The 22,034-nt window shown below is 28.9% G+C and overlaps 3 protein-coding genes across 4 annotated transcripts in view; 2 read left to right on the forward strand and 1 right to left on the reverse strand.

Moving 5' to 3' along the window:
• LOC119682802 (flocculation protein FLO11) overlaps positions 1 to 22,034 on the forward strand; it is a 69,485-nt gene that overhangs the window by 6,912 nt on the left and 40,539 nt on the right. The window lies entirely within an intron of this gene.
• LOC119682798 (neprilysin-1-like) lies at positions 740 to 3,355 on the forward strand. Its single transcript, XM_038096309.1, has one exon. The coding sequence runs from the start codon at positions 981 to 983 to the stop codon at positions 3,147 to 3,149; it is 2,169 nt and encodes a 722-aa protein (XP_037952237.1). The 5' UTR covers positions 740 to 980; the 3' UTR covers positions 3,150 to 3,355.
• On the reverse strand, positions 15,649 to 18,016 carry LOC119682800 (neprilysin-4). Its single transcript, XM_038096311.1, has one exon. The coding sequence runs from the start codon at positions 17,952 to 17,954 to the stop codon at positions 15,852 to 15,854; it is 2,103 nt and encodes a 700-aa protein (XP_037952239.1). The 5' UTR covers positions 17,955 to 18,016; the 3' UTR covers positions 15,649 to 15,851.

Raw genomic sequence — 22,034 nt, forward strand, 5'->3', positions numbered from 1 at the left:
ATATCTCTGATTTTTGTCTAGCTAATTCATCCGAAATTTTATTTACTTGTATTCTTCATTCCCTGGAGTCTAGAACAATGATATTGTGTACTGGTTACTTACTGACCTCAGCTAAGTTTTGTTTAGCTTTACTAGCTTTTAATCTGCTGATTCTGTGGATTATTTTCCAGAATGAGTCTTCCTCTCTCTTTGGTAGGTGAACTATATAAATTATTTATAAATATATAAATATAATCATTATCTTCATCCTTCGCAGTGTTGGTTTCCTACAAAATGTCTCTAATTTTCTCTATATTTTAGGGCTTTGCTTCAATTTTTAATATTGTGTCTCTACAGATCAAGGTACTAAACTTGTACGTTTTTGTGAATATAACTTATATAGGCATATTTATATAACAAGCTGCTCCTATATTTATTATGGCAAGGTAACCCATGCGAGATTCACTCGTTGGGTTAGGAACAATTCTTTTTATTTAGTTACTCGTATTGACCTATATGTATGAAATGGATGTATATATAATAATATAAAGTCTACTTTACTTATATGAAATAAACATGTAGTAATAAATTCTCTTCGCTTCTGTAGAGTAAGTTTCATTTATAATCTAAACAATTATTTTAATATAATAAATAAATATCTCAAACAAGATTATCAATTAAAAGTAAAAAATCAACTGAAAAATACAAAATTAATTTTCACTATGTCAACACAACGGTTCGGTCTCTTCTCAAACTCGCACTAGATCGTTTACAGCATGAAGAGTGAAGCACTCGTAATTATCGTTGGACTTGATAACATTTGAACCTACCCATCGCATAAACTGAGTGAAAAACTCATGAAAAATATAGATAGGGGCGAGTGGCAAACAGTTTCGTTTGTGTAGTCAAACGCTAAAGAGGCGAGCTGATAAGATAAGCAAAAACCATTTAAAGTCTACGGTCTACAAATATTGAAACTTTTGCTAAAAATTTCAAGCGGAATGTTGCGCTTTGGAAACTCTTGCAGAAGTTGGACTGGTGTTACTTTTGTAGTTGCCATCACATTTGTGCAGCAATTGCAATTGTTGTTGGCATATCACATCTCTTCTACGCGAGTGGATTTACATGAGCACAAGATTTCATCAAATAATGACACGGCATATGTGCGGGAAATAATGCGTTTGGCTAAAGCGGCAGAAATGGGAAACTACATGAAACCGGAAGTTGATGCTTGTGATGACTTCTTTGCATATGCTTGTGGCAACTGGGCTAAGATAAATCCAGCTGGTTTTGTCATACCTCGTCAAACGAATTTCTTTCAGTTGCTTACCAAATCCTATAATCAGAAACAGTTGAAAATATTACAGGAAGCCGAGCAGAAGAGTGACAGTGAGCCGATTAAGATAGTAAAGCGATTCTTTAACGCTTGCATGAACTTACCAAATCCAAAGGAGAAACGTCAGTATGAATTTAAGCTTAGGCAGATATTACAGGATTTTGGTGAAATGCCAGCACTTTGGCCGGATGGTGCTTGGGCAGCAAGTGACTTTAATTGGCAACGCACAATAGCACAAATACAAAAAAAATATGGACTTGACATATTGCTAAGCATTTATATACGCCCAGATTTTACTAATAAAACCATAAACAAATTATTCCTAAGGCAGCCAGCATTTCGTTTGCAAACAGAAAGTATGTACACATCAGAAACCACCAAGTTTCATCGGGAAAATTATAAGCAAGAAATAAAAAATAATTTAATTATACAATTAAAAGTAGAAGAGGAGAAAGCAGAGCGTGTCGCAGCGGAAATTTTAGAAATTGAAACAGCTTTGGCTGCTGGTATTTTAGATAGAAAGCTGGGCAAGACGTTTAAGTCAATGACGACATTGCGCACTCTGTCTGAGCTCAATGAGGCATACAACAACACTTTTGATTTCAAGCAATTTATTGAAACATCTTTGAATCAAACATTCAATGACACACTGTACGAATACATGCCAGCATATCAAGAGAATCTCTTCGAGGTTGTGCGGAGCACCACACCGGAGCGATTAGCTAATTACATCATGTATCAGTTAATACACAATTTCCTAATGAAAACAAATGAAAAGGTTGCGGTGAGGGAAGGCAAGTGCTTTGAAAAAACTAAATTTTTTTTCACCAAAATTTTGGATAATACCATCTTTCACAAATACAATAGCAAAAACACAATCAATGATATTAACCTGATTTGGTCACAAATAAAAACAATATTCAAAGCTGAACTTGAATCGGAAAAGCTCGGTTGGATTTCATTGATGACACGCAAACTGGCGTTGGAAAAACTAGACGCAATGAAATTGGAAATTAATTCGTATGAAAACATTAACTTGACGGAAGAATACGCAACACTGAATATCGATAGTAATGATTATGTAGAAAATGTTGAGCAACTGTTAATATTTCATTCAAAACGCGTTGTGAAAAGTTTGCATGAAATTGGTAAACCATTTGAATCGCCCCAAATACTCTCATTCTCGTCGGCCTACATTGCCACGCATAATATTATTAAAATACCAGTTTCACTATTGCAACCCAATTATCTCTGGTCTGATCATTATCCGCAAGCGTTAAAATTCGGCACGCTTGGATACTTAGTGGCACACGAACTGATTCACGGTTTCGATGATATGGGACGAAATTTTGATGTGAACGGCAATGAAATAGGCTGGTGGGATGCCAACTCAACCGAAGCATTCAATGAACGCAAGGCATGCTTCAAGGATCAATATGCACGTTATCGTTATGGTGGGAAATATTTGCCTGAGAATGAATTACAAGCAGAAAACATAGCTGACAATGGAGCTGTGAAAATAGCCTTTAGTGCCTACACGAATTGGTTGACAAGCGCATTTGACAATGTGCCGCAGGACATGGTAGAACCTGAAATAGAATTACTGCCGAATATGAATTACACAAACAAACAATTGTTTTTTATAAGTTTTGCACAATTCTGGTGCAATGATGTCAATAAATTGCTTAAGGATGAAGAGCCACTTGTGGATGTACATGCACCAGCCATGTTTCGTGTGATTGGTTCACTGGCCAATTTTGCAGAATTTTCAAATGAATTTCATTGTGGACAAGGTACAACAATGAATCCTGAAAATAGATGTGAAATTTATTAGCAATGCTAAGGTGAGGGACATTGAAGTCAGCATTTAAGATGTGTAAGGATAGAAAGTATTGTCACATTTAATCTTTAAAATTTTTTATGTAAAATATTCATTAATAATTTTTTATCGATATAAACACGTCTGTTAACAAATAAGTTATATGTAAGCTTTAAATACACCTAGTTTTTATTTTCAATTAATAGTAAGCATACTTAAATATTTCTATTAGCTCATAAATTTTAATTATTATTAATTTTTATTATTTAATTATTATTATTTTAATAAAACTAAATTGCTTAGAAAAACATTTTTATTTTTAAAAAATAAAAAAAATTTTGTTATTGTAGTTTACTACTTTTTGAAACCTCTCTAATAAAATAAAATAGTTTCTATTAAGTAAAAATAGTCGCTAACGTCAAAACTGTTATCAAATTACAATATATTGGGTTAGGTTAGGTTATACCGGCGATCCCAAGAGATTCAGAGAGGCCCATTGTGTTACCGTATAATTAAAAAGTGAGTTAGAACTACTTAGAACCTTTAGCCAAGCTTCTATTCAGAGGAGGGACACAACTTATTACATGAAAAATATTACAGTTTTTTACATATTATAAATATAATTTATTTATATTATATATTACACAGCATATATTTTAAATTTAAAATGTAATGCTTTTTAAAAAAATGTTAATATTTTAATCAATTTTCTTGAACTCCTTAAATGATATATAGTAAAAACATCCAAAGTTTCCATACCAGGTCTACCGGTTTTTGATGGATTACCAAAAATACGTATCACATATCATATTGGCATGATCGCATTTTTGATTTTTAGTACATTTTAAAAAAATGTTAATAATTGATATTATTTTTGTCTTTAATGCATCAAAACTTTCCACCAAAAGTTCTCCAGTTTCTAATAGATCATTAAAAAACATGTACTGTATTTTTGTGAAGAAAAACACAGATTTGTCTAAATGAACTATATGCACATCTCTATTCAATCAATGTATTCAAATAAATCATTTGGATAGGTGTTAGTAGTTCATAATGGCTGATACTCTTGCAGTTACACTAAACACTCAGCATCATCTTCCTTATCGTAAATCTATGCTCTACCTTCACTTGTGAACATTCAACTATTTTAAATCAGACTGTTTTTATATAATATTATTTTATGGGATTCACTTGTCATCAGCTCTTTCTATATATGTTAAAAATCACTCGTCTCCGTAACCTTTCAACAGTGATTTCCAGATAAATCAATTATGAAACACACAAGCCTTGAGCTCCTTCTTGTCACCTTCTTGTTTGCTTAAATGGTTTAAACCAAAAGTGATCTTAAAAGATTAATATTAATTACTGCTGGGATTATGTGAGTACTGACATACCGGTGTTCTTTAAACTCATTGATAACATAGATTTTATCATTGTTATGTCTGCAACGGGATTGTACTGATAAGCAACCCTTCAAGGACTGAAGCACCTACTCTCATACATATGTATATTTATTATTAATGTATCATAATTGTTCAATACGATAACAATTTTTTTAAGAAATCGGTCGAGCAATTAACATCCACACCTTGAACCTCAAAAACTATTTGCCATTCCTGTTTTGAATTCTTTCATTTATCATATTAACATCAGAAAATATATTAACTTTTTGTCGTAATTTTAGTCAACACTACTTTGTAATAGCTTTCAATACGAAATATCAATGTAAATAAAATACTTAGTAGTATACATCAAACCTGTCAACTGTCCAACAGTGATAAATAATGACAGCTGCAATTAACCTTTCCAAAATTATTGCATTTTAAAGTTAAATGAAAAGAAAAACGCCGAAAACTTTTTGTACAAATCTATAGCTTGTTACACAAACCAAATATCTATATAAAATGTATCCTAATAATCAAATGATCTGTCATCTATCAAATAGAGATGAAAATGGATTATTGCAATTAACCATTTTAAAATTATTGCATTATAAAGCTTAACGAACAGAAAAACGTCGAAAACTTTTTGTCCAAGCCCATAACTTGTTAACACAAAAAATTAATTTAAATAAAATTTATACCAATAATTAAGTAATTCTGAGCTCAATCATTTGTCACACAAAATAGGAATTGATAGACATAATTAAATACTTAGAAGTTATTGGATATCAATGCTAAAAGTATAGAAAAACGCCTAATACTTTTTGTACAAGCTCATAACTTGATGACACAAAACACCAATCTTAAACAAATTTATACAAAAAATAAAAAATTATGTCATCTATCACAAAAAGTCAGAATTAACAGATACAAGATTTCAGATACTATTTCAAAGTTATAACATTTCGTAGTTTAACAGACAGAAAAAAACATCGAATACTTTTTGAATCTAACTATATATGTATATATGGTAGGAATGAAGTGTCAACGTAAACTACAATCAAACTATTATAAAAATTTTAAATAAAATATAATTTTTATTTTATTTTTAAATTATGTTCATATATACAAATATATAAAGAGCTTTCTTCAAACGTAGTGAAATAAAACAACAAAAATCGAAGATTTTATATTATTTTAATTAATTTAATTTTTGGCTGACCATACAGCTGTTTCGAGTATTGCCAAATACCCATCATCAGTGGTCTTGGAAATAATTCTAGTATTTAATTATTCGTAAATAATTATTTTTTGAGACTGCAAGTACCAGGAATCGCACTCGGGTCCTGCCAAATGTGAAGCTCAGAATCAGCGCACCTTAACCAACTGATCCAAAGCCGTTCTTGACTTTTTTGTTCGCATATTTTTCTGAAGTTTTGTTACTATTACTATGAAAGTTTTTATTAACAATATTACTTGCTGTGTTTATATTAGAACAAATATATAAAATACTTGACTGTTCTTTAAACTTGGTTATGAAAACTTTCTATTAAAGAAAAAATTTCGAAGATTGCAAACTCTTAACGGGTTGAATAAAAAATATATCTATCCCGCTATAGTTTGTTTAAATTTTCCTTTGTTTTGTTTTTTTTTTTTATAAATTAGTTTAAATTATTGTATAAAATTTGCTCAATTGTTTGTTTACTTTTGTCTGCTCACGCTTTTTGAGAATTTAGAAACTTTTTCATGCTTCCTGCTAGGATTAAGGAAATACATCAAAATTCATGAGATTTATTTACTTTCCTCCTCTAAAATGAACTATTGTATTTGAACTTCTTATATGCAAATTCATAAAAACTTTAGTGTAAATTGAATTCCAGAAAAATAAATTTTACAAAGAGGATTGTGGTAAATAACAAAATTTAAAAAAGTGTAACATTTGATAAATAATACTTAATACTTTTTATTCTAAACTTTTTTGGCAGATATTTTTCTTATCGAAAATATTTAAATAACGATAAACTGCAGTCAGTTAATATTTGATAATATTTTAAGCAGTTCGGAGATTTTTAGTTAAACTACTTATAACTTCAACAAACACTATATAAAAATTGTTACAAAAAAAAGTGAAGTATAATAGCACTTAACTAGATACTACCTCCCAATGGATTGGAGCTTTCAGATCATGGTTTGCATTTTGTGTTACAAAATGAGCTTAACTGGGAGGGAAGTAAAATAAAATAATATTAAAATAGAATAAAATAGATATATAACTGGGTAAGGACTCCAACAGATTGGAGCTTTCCGATCATGGTTTGCATTTTGTGTTACAAAATGTACCTAACCCAAGGGAAGAAAAATAAAATAATATTAAAATAGAATAAAATAGATATATAACTGGGTAATGGCTCCAACAGATTGGAGCTTTCCGATCATGGTTTGCATTTTGTGTTACAAAGTGCGCCTAACTGGAGGGAAGTAAAATAAAATAATATTAAATTAGAATAAAATAGATATATAACTGGGTAAGGGCTCCAACAGATTGGAGCTTTCCGATCATGGTTTGCATTTTGTGTTACAAAGTGCGCCTAACTAGAGAGAAGTAAAATAAAATAATATTAAAATAGAATAAAATAGATATATAACTGGGTAATGGCTCCCAACGAATCGGAGTTCTGTGATTATAGTATATCATTTTTATGTGTGTTGTGAACATAACTAAATATAGACTCTCAACACTACTTTTAATGACTAATATGTCTCTTATTATGAATTATTTTGTATTAGGAACGGGGATAGAAGCTCCTGATCTAGTATTCACGTTCTGGTCCAACTAAACGGTGGAAAGTAACAGATAATATTTTTAAAATCCTAAACTGCTTTTAAGTATAGTCAACATTTTGTCACTAAGTTTTTTTTTTTAAATAAATAAATACTTATACATTTATTTATTGTATCTTCTCTTACAATGAGACTAAAAATAAGTTTTAAAATTTTATCACTAATTACATAATATTACAATTTTTTTTTAACTATACATTGTATAAAATAAATTAAAATAAATTAAAATAAAATAAAAGAAAATAAAACAAGTTAACCTTATATCACGAATCTCATTTAGATCGATGGGTTAAATTACTTTGGAGTGAATGTTAGGTGGTTTATTAAGAATGCAGCCCAACTTTATCAGATTATTAAAAACAAAGGATCAGTTTTTACGTCAAGCTGTTGAATATTAATTAATGGCTGAACGGTCAGCTCTTTTTAGGCGGGAAGTATAGAATTGCGAGATTCCTTGCTAAGGGGTTAACATGTTCTGTCAGCCTTTTATTGTATTATATTTTTATATTTTCAAATTTAGCTTTAACTAGGGGAATTTGTAGATCTCGGTGAATACTTTCATACCTAATATACCATGAGGCACCAGTGATTGTTCTTAGTAGTTTTGACTGAGCTCTTTGGATAATTTCAATATCTGAAGCACTAGCATTACCAAATAGCTGGATACTATAAGTCCATATTGCTTTTATAATGTTATTGTCTCTATGTGATAATAAATGATGAGTGATATTTCTGTCTTTTAAGACTTTAATGATGTACTAAGTTTTTGTATCCCTAATTTCGACCATGTCAAGAAAAATAAATTACTTATTTATACTTTAATAAAACAAAGTATTTCGTTTTAAGTTATAAGGGAGAGAAGAAAAGGAAATTTTTTTCTTTAAGAAAGTTAAGAAATATGCAAAATTTTGCATAATAAGTCAATAATTAATTTCTTGTTTTTTGTAGTTAAATTAAAAAATTTAATGAATATTTAATGTTTTTAATATCTCATTTCTGTTTATGTTGTGCTATGAACTGTTTATCAAAATTCTGGTCTAATAACAAAAAAGAACATTAACTGAGTAATTATCCTTATGTTTTGCTTGTAAAAATTTTTTACGCATTTTTAATCGCTCATTAAGAATTCTAAGAAATGCTTAAAACGACCCTAGATTGCTATCCTTATTGTGATATTTTTTATTTTTAATAATTTTTGTACTTAATTATAAAAACAAAACATTTTTTTCATTTTAGTATGAATTTCAAAATTAAGTGATATTAATATATTTTTTATCGATATTGTTTCTTTTGTTGTTTCTGTTCAATGGTTTTAATAGCCAAACTCATTTTAGTCGAAATAAAAAGTGAAGCATCCTAGTAAAAAATTATAAACTATAACAAAGGAAATGAAAGATAAATAGTTCTTCATCAAAAGAGAAAAAATAATAAATAATAATTTTTTAAACAAACTGAATATTTTTCTTATTAAGAAGAGTTAAAAGTGCGAAAGGAAAGGATTTTCTAATACACACATTATCAATTTATTTTAGAAGATTCTTTATAGAACCTCCCTCCACGAGTAACTGAAGGAGGGCGTTAAGAGGCTATATGCACACATCGATGTTTATGATAATTACGGTGTGACAAATTATACATCTGCTGAGATTTTGAAACTGTTAACGTACAGTGGTGAGATTTATTAATCGGCTATAAAATTTATTTCGGAAGAAACTAAATCTTAATTCAAAATGGAACATTAACAAATCAGAGAAACTTCTTGCAGTGTAAATAAATGAAATTTTAAAACTTACTAGTTACTCAAACTACTTGCTTATTACTTACCTAATATAATATTAGTTGTCATCACTGATTACTACTGTACAGATTGACACAGCTCAAGAATGGTTCTTACATCAAATAACTACTGTAGAAGCTAGAATATACGTGCTGAAGTGGAAGAGGAGATCAACAAAAACTTTCACTGTTCCTGTCTAGCGCATAATAAAAAATAATAAATATTAAGTTGTTATCAAGTGTTGTTATCATCTCAGGTGTAGGAAGCGTTTCTTTAGCAAAGCTACTGAGCTTTATTACATCAACACATCAGTTCAACAACGAATAATTGATTTAAACGTCCTACTAAAATCATGTGATATATAAGGGATCAATCAGAGCTAACTCAGGAAGTCGACGGCCATGTTTGCCTACCTACCTTATATCTTTTTACTATTTTCGTCAATCTATCAATCACAACAGCTAGAATTAATAGATCCTTTTCTGTTATAAAATAGAATAAACTTCATTAGGAAACGTAAAAGGCTATAATAGAGTTATTGTATTGGATATAATTTTGAGGTAATTGATTTGTTTACGCAGTATTTAAAATCTATTACAAACAGATTTTAAGAATATGTAGGCACACAAATCAAAAGAAAAAGTAAAAGCTGACAGTTAATAGTTGGAACTGAAACCTTAAAACTACTTTTAAGATACCTTATCAATACTTCAAAGGTGACATTTCATAGTAAAATTTATATTAAACTGTTTCGAATAATCTAAAAGTGCTCTAAAGTTATATTTTTAAAGAGTAGTTAATAGAGCCTAAAATCAATTTTAAAAACTAATGTAAATGTAATATTATAGCTGATCTAAATGCAGTGATCGTACTTTTAATAAAAAAAATGTAGCAGATTACTTCAACAATTTTCCGAGTTTTCACACATAGTATAGCTCTATACTATAAAGCCTTAAAATAGAAATCTATTCGTGGCTACGGGGCTGACTACTGCTATTGATGTTATTGTATTTATTATCATATATGTGTTGACCAGTGTTATTATGAATAGAAGTGAACATCCTTATAAGTGTTTATAATGTCTAGTTTAATTTTATCTATTTAAAATTAAACAAAAAAAATAAAAGGCAAGATTTTATTGTTATATAGCTAATATTTTCATACTCTGTTAGATTAGATCAGATTTTTAAAAGGATTGGGAACTTGTCACCACGTCACTGAGGAGAAACCACAATGCCCAGTTAGAAACACTATGACAAATCGGATTCACTTCTGTCTATCATTAGTAGCTCCCTAGTTCTGGCTTTTAATCGATTCGGTATCTCACTCTATACTTAAATACTTTATATTTACTCTATATTTAAATATTTTTAATTAAGTTTTAAAATTTTATATATATTTTGTACTAACACTAAGTATGAAAAAATATTTAAAAATCCTCTACTTTACGAGCAACACCTTTCCCGGTATCGTTTAATCCGTTCGTCTTGTCAGGACGATCACAATATTATTTAATTTATGTCAATTTTAAAAACCTTAAAAAATTCTCTTATGAGATAGTTTGAAGTTTATAAAAACCTATTGAAAGAAAATTTTTATAATGCTAGTACTACGGAATACCTTAGTAAATATTTTATAATTAATATTAATTTTTTTATGTTAAAATTTTTTTATATAAAATCTATAAAATTTTTGCAATAAGTTTGATGTATGAAAATTAAATATGATATAAAGCAAAAAAAAATGTGATAAAATATTTTAATAAAATATGACACGAAAATGAAAATAAAATATTTTATAAAAAGTTTTGAATTAAATTTAATAGAAAAGTTGAAAAATTTAATAAAATCTGTTGACATTGACGACATATTGTGAAAGGAAAAGTTTAGTATTCAATAATTTAAACTAAAATATAAAAAAAAAAATTTTAAAAAGGTTATGGTATAAAAAGTCAAAAATGAAGAAAAATTATTAAAAATATTTCAAATTAGTTATTTATAGAAATATTTTGGATTTAAAAGTAATCCAAATTCACAAAGATATTCCCAAAAGGTTGCGAAGTATCATTACCTCTTCTATTAATAATAATTTCCTATTTAAATGTTTTTTATTTTATGTTAAAAATATATATTTTATATATATAATATATATATTATATATTTTATATAAGAATTTTTTTATTTTTATATTTTTTAATTTACAATTTTTTTATCCTTAACTCCAATCCATATGCAGATAGCTCCATTCAATAAGAAGAGCATCGAAACTACGTTTGTAAAATGATATACAATACTTGAGCCGTGAAGATCCTTTGGGCTGTAAATCGGGTTCGTTTAGAAAAAGTTAGTAATATTTAAGGTACTCACAACGTCAAGCTCGAGAACTATAAGTCTAAGTCTAAAATATAGAAAATGTTCTCAATGAAGTGGGCAAAAATTGTTGTTAGTAAGGCCATACAAAGCAGTTGATTGGCGCAAGTAATGTGACCAGTGATAGCACTAATCAGTAACATATAGTTCTAGTGATGTAAAGTCACAACAACACATATAGCTTCTCCAATGTTCTCAGGTTAGACTCATTTGTTGTGCTAAAGGCCATAGTGCATGTTTCATTTATTACTCGTATTTTATTCAAAATAAATTCAACTGTCAACAACTAATTTGACAATAGATTTAGATAAGTCGAGAAGAGTTTTCGTTCCTCAAAGCAGCGTAATGAAACCAGTTTCTTTGTGTTCTTCAACTATTTTGTTCTAGCTTAGAAGAATGGGTCTACAAATATTAAGGTCTTATTTTCTGTCTGTCCTAATTCTGGAATGGTGTTGCATCTGCTGGTACAATCTTCCACTTACATTCCGAAGAGGTGGTTTAGTGGGTTCATGTCTCACACGGTGGCTTTCGATGCTTCCACCTACTGCAAAAAAATAAAAAAAATCAGCTACTTTGTCTCCTGATATGCCAAAACAGACAAGAAGTCATCCATTCCGACTAAACCATAATTTGCTAAGCCATTGTTACTATTTTATATGTACTAATTAAGTAAATGAACGTAATAAGTAAGTAGATGAATAATACCAGACATTTCCTTCATAGCATTTTCACAAATCTACTAACTATTTCACTCATAGTAGTCTAAATAGTGTTATGATGAATAAACAATTAAAAATATATCTACGATGCCTCTCGATGAAGCTATGGTGTCTTAAATTCTGATAGTGGCGGTCTTTGTAATTGCGAATTTATTTTATAAATAAATTTCACTGTTTAATATAATTTCGTTAAAAATAAAACTGTACACTTTTTCAATATTATATGCTCTTCTTGCAATCTTAAATATATTTTACACACTCATAAATATATAAGTAGAACACTTCTATATATACCAGGATTTATTTACTAAACACCGAAAACATACATGTTATCAAAATATTCTTCATTTACATTCTGAAGTTTCAACACTTTTTATGCTAAAAACTATTATAAAAATATTGTTAGTATGTAACATATTGTGTTGTACGCAAGCACTATTTTAATCTTATTTTAAAATTAAATGAAAATCTAAGTAGTAGCAATTAAACCTTTTTTTTATTCAATTTATGGGGTTGATATATGGGGTGATAATACTTTAAATTTGACTTTTTTTAATGTGTTTCTAAAATACGCGTACTTATTTTCATTTTATGCAGATAGACATCTGCAGATGGGTATGGTATGTATACCACCGGGTCTTTAAGAATATCAATTGGAGATATAGTAAATAGCACTGTAGCTTTATAAAAGGCTCTTTGTTCATTGGATTTATATCAATAATAAAACATAAATATATAAATTAATAGTTTTATTATAAATTATTTTATTTAAAACTTCATGCGCTGTAATATGTTTTCATGTTAAAAAAGTGCTATCGTCTATTCTTCACATTTTTCAGTTATTTCAATTCCGGTTAGAAATATTATGGTCCTTGTCGATTTTATGTTACTTATGTAAAAAAAAAAAGACTTAGTTCCAACATTTTAATTTCTATTTAGTTGCACATTTCTTGTCAATGTAAAAAGAACGGAAGCAAGTCGAACAATATTAAAAAAAATTGCCAAGTAAACCTTGACCTTTGACTATAGAAAATAAATCGCATAAAAATGCCAACGTATGTTCTTGTATTACTAAATCTGAAAAAAAAGGCAGAACCACACAAAAATGGGCACGAAAGAGAACTGAATTTTAGAATATGCGCTATGCCATATTTAAGCTGCATTTCCAATGTCAGTAACAACAGTAGACAACCTAACTAAGTAGCCAACGAACGAGGCAATCAGCCAGCCAACCGTCCAACCGATGTACTAAGTATTCAGCAAAAGTTCTGAAAGTCAAAGTAAAACAAAAAATTACACGTCAAGAATTGTTAACGAAAAAAATTATTCTTTCAAATGCAGCAGTCGAAATTTCGAATGCCCATCCTTGTCCATTGCAGTTTGTCGAAAATAATTTGTTTCCGATTTTAGAAATTTTATTTAATTTCACATAGTTTTATTTTATATATATTTTATTATACGCTATTTATAATCGTTTTTCTTTTGTGGTTAAAACTTTTCACATGAGTGTATACTCTTGTATTTTATAAGGTTGCAATATTTTATATATAAAAGTTTTGAATTTTTTACTTTTTACTGCAACCGATACAAATTGACCAACTAAAGAGGGATTAGATTTAAGAACTTTAAACTATTTTTATTGCCAGACATCGGTTCGAGGTAATCCACTGGTTTAGTTTAAATTAAACGTTATTTTTGTTTTGGCTTGGACTAATCTACTGTTCTTATATTCATCAGTGAACATTTTAATATCGATAAAGATACTGAATATAGTTTTAATTGGATTAATTGAGATGCATAGCTTTCTGACTTCTTTGTGACACTAATTAGGGGCGTGTTTAAGAAAATTTAAAATAGTTTAATGCCACTGCGTTCGTATCCACTGCTTCAATGAGTTAATTATGTCTTGAATATTGAGGAACCGACTGCTTGAAACAATTTCCTGAATTGTCAATGAACATGATACACCCAAGATTTGACTTTAAGAATGAATCTGAGCTGAAGTTAGTATTAAAAATAAGTAGGAAAAGATAAACTAGAAGGTAATAATCTGATTACTGATGGTCTACTCATTGGTAAAAGAGCTCAGTTTGGAGTCTTTGACCCGGGCATAAGATATTCGAAATACTAAGGTGTAAATATTACCATACTTTAAGTGAAAATATACTCGATCGATAGATGAATTTAGACATATATACCGAAATAAAAGAATTCTCATCTTGATAAACAGCTAGGGAACCATCATGACACTTAAATCTAATCAAGTAATGTAGTGATAGAGTGTAAAAAGAAGCTGAACATATTACACCTAATTAATCAAGCATTGATCTTTAGGTTGTCGTTGCATGCTAGGATAGACGACAATGCATAGACAGATAAACTTGCACATGAAAGAGCGGAATCATTGCTTTTATGACTAGGAAAGAGTAATAGTTCCCCACTTATCAAAAAAGAAGTAAATAAAGAAAGATTATACTAGATAAACCTACCAATATAATGAATAATAAAACAAAAAAAAAATATAATTGGATCATTTCAACAATTACTCAAAACATAACAAATCAAACCACCACTTAAATAAATTGGGAATCATCTCCAATGGAATTTGAAGATGCTGGAAACAGAAAAAGGATGCCATGAAGAATGTGTTGGAAAGCTGTGTCCAAAAAACAAAACAAGAATAAAGAAGTCTTAAACAAAAATTAACTTTAAAATGAATCTTCGAAAAATAGGACAGATATTAGTCTTTATTGAAGAGATTGCATGTAGTGAGTCACTCGAAATCCAAGTAGGGGGACCCAATAGATGTTAAGGTCGTAATGCAATATTCACTCTTTATGATAATAATAATAACTTTCGTAATGCTCTGTTCTTATTATATTTTTTGATAAAAAGAAATATATTCTGGAATTTGCAAATGAATGCCTTTTTTATTATTTTTTATTATATATATTTTTATTATGCGACCTAAATATTTATTTAATAAACTAATTCTTATAACACATCATGTGCTTCAGAATGTATAATGTTAACATTATAATATCGGTTAAGATAGTGAACCTTCTTTTCTGTTTAATATATCTATATTCCTTTTAACCCAAGATTATTAACAAATTATTAACAAAGTACGATCTTGAAATTGTCCAAATGCACTTTTAAAGTATTTTATATATTATTGCATTTCTAAGATTTGATACAGAATATAGTCAAGTAATTATTTAAAAAAAATTAGGATTGTCTTATGTTTAGTTAAGGAATAGATTTTGATCTATATGAAATGAAGTATTTTTTTTTATTATTTTTCTTATATAATTTTTATTTATTGACTATAGATTATAAGAGAGAAAAATTTTTTTAAGCATAAGAAAACTATTTAATCTGTTTAAATCACTTTTATTTAATTAAATCAAATTAGTGGATGGATTGATTAACAAAAAATTTATAAAAAATAATATTCCTTGTGAAATTAACAATAGTAATTCTACAATATTTGTATTTAAATTAACCTATAAACACTAATAAATAAAGAATAAAGAAATGGTTATAGAAAAGCGCTTTTTCATTCTATATGTATTCATTATTTCTTATCTATATAATGTTTTGAAATTTTGTTAAACGACAGTAATGATTTAGTATATCGAGCACTTATACTCTGGATCCATTGGTGCATCTTGTTTACACTCAAAAACCCAAGAAAACTCTTGAAAGTTTGACAATGGTCCAATAACACGATACTTTCCTGGTGCATGCATATCCTCCGAAGCGACAGAAGATTTAAATAAAGTTTGCACATCATCACACCACATCTGCGCAAAGCTCAAAAAGAACAATTGACGATTATTAAAAGCTAAACCCGGCAGTGCTTCCAATTCTTCTATATCAGGTTTTTCTTTCTTTTGTGAGTTCAACCAATTAATATAAGAAGCATAGGCTATTTTTACACCTGCATTATCTGCTATATTTTCCGATTGTGATACACTCTCTGGCAATTGTGTACCCCCGTATTTGTAACTATGATATTGTGCCTGGAAACACTTACGTCGTTCATCAAATTCATACTGAGATTTCGCATCCCACCAATTATGTGTTTTACCATTCTTATCAAGCTTATGTCCATCGTCATCGAATCCATGTACCATCTCATGTGCGATAAGTGTGCCTAAAGTAGCAAATTTCAGCACTTCTGGAGAAGTATCATCCCAAAAGAAACGTGGTTGTAAAAATGCCACTGGTATTTTGATATTATTTTCGAGTATATTATATGCCGGAGTAAAAGACAGCACCTCTGTGGCATCAATGCTGGCAGCAGTACTATTAAGTTTGCTAAATTTATTACTACTTTCTCGCATAAGTATTTGTTGTACATTTTTAACATAATTCAAACGATCAATTTCCAACTCACCATAGTGTTCAGTAAAGTTCTCATTATCATATGAATTAATAGCTAATTTCATTGTATCTAATTTTTCAATAGCATAAGTACGTGTGGAGTTGGAGATCCAATCCAATTTATCGCCTAATAAATTTTTACGGAATGTGTCACGTATCTGCGTCCATACATCATACACTTCTTGTTCAGCCTTATCGCTTCTATAGCTTTCATAAATCATGTGATCCACAAATTTGCCAAAATATTTCTTCGTTTTATCTATGCACCAACTTAATAGGTCATCCTCATCCGCTTCAATCATATACTCTTGCAGCAGTTGCCAAATTATATAATTTGCAATAGTGCGTTCAGATGCTTCGTGCAAGGTTTGAATCGAGCTATCAATATAATCCTCATCATAGACATAAATTTCATTAGGTGGTTCTGTACCTAGAACAATTTGCAAGTACTTACGTAGATCAAAATTTTGTGAGGCGTATAACATTTGCAGTTCATCAACTTTTCGCAATGTCAGCAGATCATTTAAACCAAGACCAGAGCGAGCATTCGAAGCACCACGTATTAGTTTCTGTTCGAACAAAAATATATCTTTGGCGGTTTGTTTGGCAACACTATGTTCCACACCAAGCACTTCTTCCATACGCATTGAAGCGCTGACTTCTTGCAAAATATTCAATATTTTTGTACTTGAAGTGGCGGTAAACTCCGGTGGTCCCAAATAAATGCGATTTTGATCACTATTTCGTATATCCTCAAATACATCCACAGCAAACAAAATTTGATGCCCATATTTATGTTGAATTTTAGCAGCTGTTTTCCACCAATTGAAATCAGTTGCAGTTTCGTTCCACTGATCACCAATCAGTGCAGGCAATGATCCAAACTCCTTATATAGGTTTTCCAATGCCAAACTGTATTGTATCTTATTACTTTTCACCACCGAACAGGCTTGATAAAAATCACGCACTTTATCTTCGAGGTCATTACCACTTCGCGGCAAGTTTAGAAATCTCTTCAAACGCCTATCGAATACTTGAGCTATCATTTGGAATCTATCCGTCATAATGCTCGTGAACAACTGTGCAGGATTGCTGCGATGCCAGTTGCCACAAGCGTATGTATAGAAGTCTTCACATGGATTCGCTTTTGTATTAAGTAGGCTGCTTATTTCAGCTGTTCTGGAGAGACGTAAAATTTGTTTTGCAAAACTTGAACTAAAATCAGGATTACTTTTATTATTGTTATTTACAGCAATTGGATTGTTCACCGGTACTGCAAGCGATATTTTCAGATAAAAAAATATAAGTTGACAGGACCAAAAGATGATTCTTAATTTATACATTATTTTTATATGTACTTTTTAAAACATGAAAAATTATTCAATGACTCCCGACATTTACAACAGCGCGATCAGACCAAACTGATTATATGCAATTGATCATCGGTCTCGCAGCGTTTCTTATCTCTTTTCTATTTTGCATGTGTTGAAATGTGGTAGGTCATTCTGTCTTATCAGTAATAATAATTAAATGGAAAGAAGTCGAATCTTTTAAAATTGTATAAACAAAATATATTTTTTACTTTAGTTCACTTTGTTTTATTAATTTTTGTCCCAAATTTAGGAAATAGCAAAACAAAAATTAGCATTTGTTTTGCGAATAGATGTCAATTATGGACTATTTATTTACTAATATAAAATCCAATTTAATTATTATATATTATGTTTTGAAAATTATCTTAAGTGGGTGCTATATAATGTAGTCGACTAAATTCTCGCAATAAAATGCAAACAAATTTTTTCTTCTTCTTATACAAACGAAACAATAATAATGCATATTAATCATATTTCTATAAAGTTTTGCTCTCCAGACACAAAAATACACTAAAACACACTACATTCGGAAAATGATCGCTGCAAAACTTCACTACATTTGTAAGAAAATCGTTTAAAGGTTCACTACCATCGTGAAAAAAAACACTAACGGGAACATCGGCAGGGCACGAGTTTGATTCGTTATACTTGCAGACTCAATAAATTATTTACGAAAAATTAAATATAAGAATTACTTCCAAGACCACTGATGATGGGTATTTGGCAATACTCGAAACAGCTGTATGATCAGCCAAAAATTCAATTAATTAAAATAATATAAAATAAATTTTTGTTGTTGTAGTTCACTACTGTTCGAAAAAACCTTTTTATAAAATTTAAATATTCGTTAAGGGCAAGGTTTTTGAACTTTTTTTATTTAAAATATGTTTATATTAAAAAAGAAATTTTTTAATATTTTTATAAATCACATACAACTTTGTGCATATAAAAAAAAATAAAATATATCTTTCTATATTTTTATTTATATATATTTTAAAAAATTTAAATAATTATTAACATCAAGGTTTTTAACTTTTTAAAAACATCATATTTACATATTAAAAAATTAATGTTTTAATATTTTTATAAATCATATAAGATTTTATGCATATAAAAAAGGATATATCTTTTTTATATCATTATTTTTATTCTCATATATATTTTTACAATTTATTTAACTAAATATATTAGCTATAAACAAACTTTAATAACAAAATTTTTGAACTTTTTTTAGTGAAAATATTTTTAAATTAAAAAATGAATTTTTTATTATTTTTATAAATCATATAAGATTTTGTGCATTTAAAAAAAGATATATCTTTTTTATATCATTATTTTTATTCTCATATATATTTTTACAATTTATTTAACAAAATATATTAGCTATAAACAAACTTTAATAACAACATTTTTGAACTTTTTTTAGTGAATTAAATTAAAAAATGAATTTTTTAATATTTTTATAATTCATATAAAATTTTGTGCATATAATAAAGAAAACCATATTAAATTTGTGAATATGAAAATTCTTTATTATTTTTCCTCCTGTGGATATTGCATTTACCTTGAATTGAGTATCTTAAAGTGGACTCTTTGGCATTTGATATTGCTGTGCCTGTGGCTTAAGTACGTATCATTTAGCAGAGAACAGAGAACAGTCATTTCATTGTTGCTCTATGCGGTTGATTTAAATCTCTTGTATTGTATATAGCATAAGTAGCGAATAAAAAGTGCAGACGTTAGCAGTTGTGCTTAGAAGCTAACCTTCTAATGGATAACGTGATTTGAACGTTCCCATGCCATTTCAGTTAAATTTATCTACATTGCAAATAGCAAGCAATCAATGCTAAACTAAAGCAGTTCAAGTAGCAATCACTCACTTTTGCCCTACGGATGCTGTAAAATATTAAATTTGTGCTCTCATAATGGCTGTGAGGAAGTGCTTGCATTAAGCAGCTGCATCGGTAAGTAGGAAGTGCTTGCAGCGCTCATTTCCAAATTATCAATTCAAACCTAACCAACTGGAATATATCAACTAGAAAGTTCAAAATTTTAAATTTAAAACAGAAAAGAAAATAAAAATATTCAAAGAATTTTAAATATAGTATATATATTTTAACACAAAAAACAAACAAAATTGGTAAAATTTAGTACTCATTTTGTGGCATTCAAAATATTTTACGTACCTTATAGAAATATTTTAACCAGTACATGCATTACTGGTCAAGGCCACTCGACCAAAATGGAACGAGTGTGCATTTTGGACTGAAGTGCACATTTATTATTTATATATTAAATTTTTTGTGTAAATACTTTGCATATGAAATTTTTATATATTTTAAATTTGCTCCATTTTTCCATATTCATATCCATATATGGTATGTTGAGGTTGACAAGGGATTTTGTCGTTTTACACGCACTATTAGTGAATTGAATTAAAGCTGCGGTGCTGTAAAAATTACTAGTTTGCTTTGGTTGTTCTTATTTTATATTTTCTCAACTACATGCATAAACTCGTGGTTAAACTTAGGTTAGGAACAGCAGTTGTACTATTTGGTGCTAACATATGAGCCCTTCATACACTTGTTGGTGCTTACAATGTATGGAGCAATTTTTACACGATTTTATACATAAGCACACAGATTATTAAACCTTTCAATCACAAAATAATTTATGAACGAGGTACGAGGTTAGCAACACACTCAGGCACACGCAAATGTGCAGTTTCGAACCTCGTCTGTAGCAAATGGCGTACGTGGCTGCTGCCATATTGCTTCAATGTATGCAACAACGCCATTTTATTAGCACTGTCAGCCATGTCAATCTGATGATTATTTGTGTACTTAAGCGTAGATATTGTACAATACGAGTATACCATATAAAAAAAAATATGCACAAGCTTTCACTGGGGAAATTTACGTGTTACACAAAATGTAGTACGCCACAAAACATGTAACGGTTAAAGGAACATGTAAATACACATAATGTATGCTTTTTTTCTGCAAATAAATAACAGGTCCTTAAGCACACTTAAAAGGATTCTGGCATGCATTGTGTATTTAATAAAAGGAATTTATAGGCCAACTAATTTTTTATTAAAACAAATAGTATTTATTTTGTAACAAAAGAATGTCCTTGACCCAAAAAAAAAACAAACCAAAAAACAAATTTAATTTTCTTTTTTTTTATATATATTTAGGAAATCAGGAAATGAAATAAATATAAATTAACAGAATTGGGTCAAAAAAGTGTAAATATTCAATTATTCGGTGCGCTGACTCTGAGCTTTAAAGTTGGTAGAACACGAGTTCGATTTCTAGTACTTGCAGTCTCAAAAAAATTATTTACGAATAATTAAATACAATAATTATTTCTAAGACCACTGATGATGGGTTTTTGGCAATACTCGAAACAGCTGTATGGTCAGCCAAAAATTCAATTAATTAAAATAATATAAAATGAATTTTTGTTGTTGTAGTTCACTACTGTTCGAAAAACCTCTTTAAAATACACTAAATGTTTTGAAGAAGAAGAAAATCTTATGAAGAAATTTAAAAAAAAGGTTGTAAATAATCATTAAAATAAAAAAACTTATTAATTGATTTTTATTTTTATTTTATATAGTTATCTTTGTAATGAAAATTTCTAACTAATGAACACTAACTCTGAGCTTTAAAATTGGCAGCGTACGAGTTCAATCCTTGGTGCTTTCATAAACATAAGAATTAATTCAAGACCACTGATAATGAGTATTTGGCAATACTCGAAACAACTGTATGTTTAGCCTAAAATTCAATTGATTAAAAATAATAAAAAAATTTGTTGTAATTTCAGTACTGTTCGATAAAAACCTCTCCATTGAAAACAATAGTTTACTTTATTCAATATGAATTTAATACAGTAAATTATAAAAATACATACATATGTATATGTTGCTAACGTTTCGAAGTTTATTTAGTTAATATAAACTGAATAAAATAACAATAGTATATAGACGAGCTGGATCAATTGAGTTCTACCTATGTTACTTTTAAACAATAAATATAGTCA

Source organism: Teleopsis dalmanni, chromosome 2 (assembly GCF_002237135.1).
Source record: "Teleopsis dalmanni isolate 2A chromosome 2, ASM223713v2, whole genome shotgun sequence".
Taxonomy (NCBI): domain Eukaryota; kingdom Metazoa; phylum Arthropoda; class Insecta; order Diptera; family Diopsidae; genus Teleopsis; species Teleopsis dalmanni.

Excerpts from the sequence above, each read along its gene's own strand:
- LOC119682800 (XM_038096311.1), bottom strand. The coding sequence starts at position 17,954 with ATGTATAAATTAAGAATCATCTTTTGGTCCTGTCAACTTATATTTTTT.
- LOC119682798 (XM_038096309.1), top strand. The coding sequence starts at position 981 with ATGTTGCGCTTTGGAAACTCTTGCAGAAGTTGGACTGGTGTTACTTTT.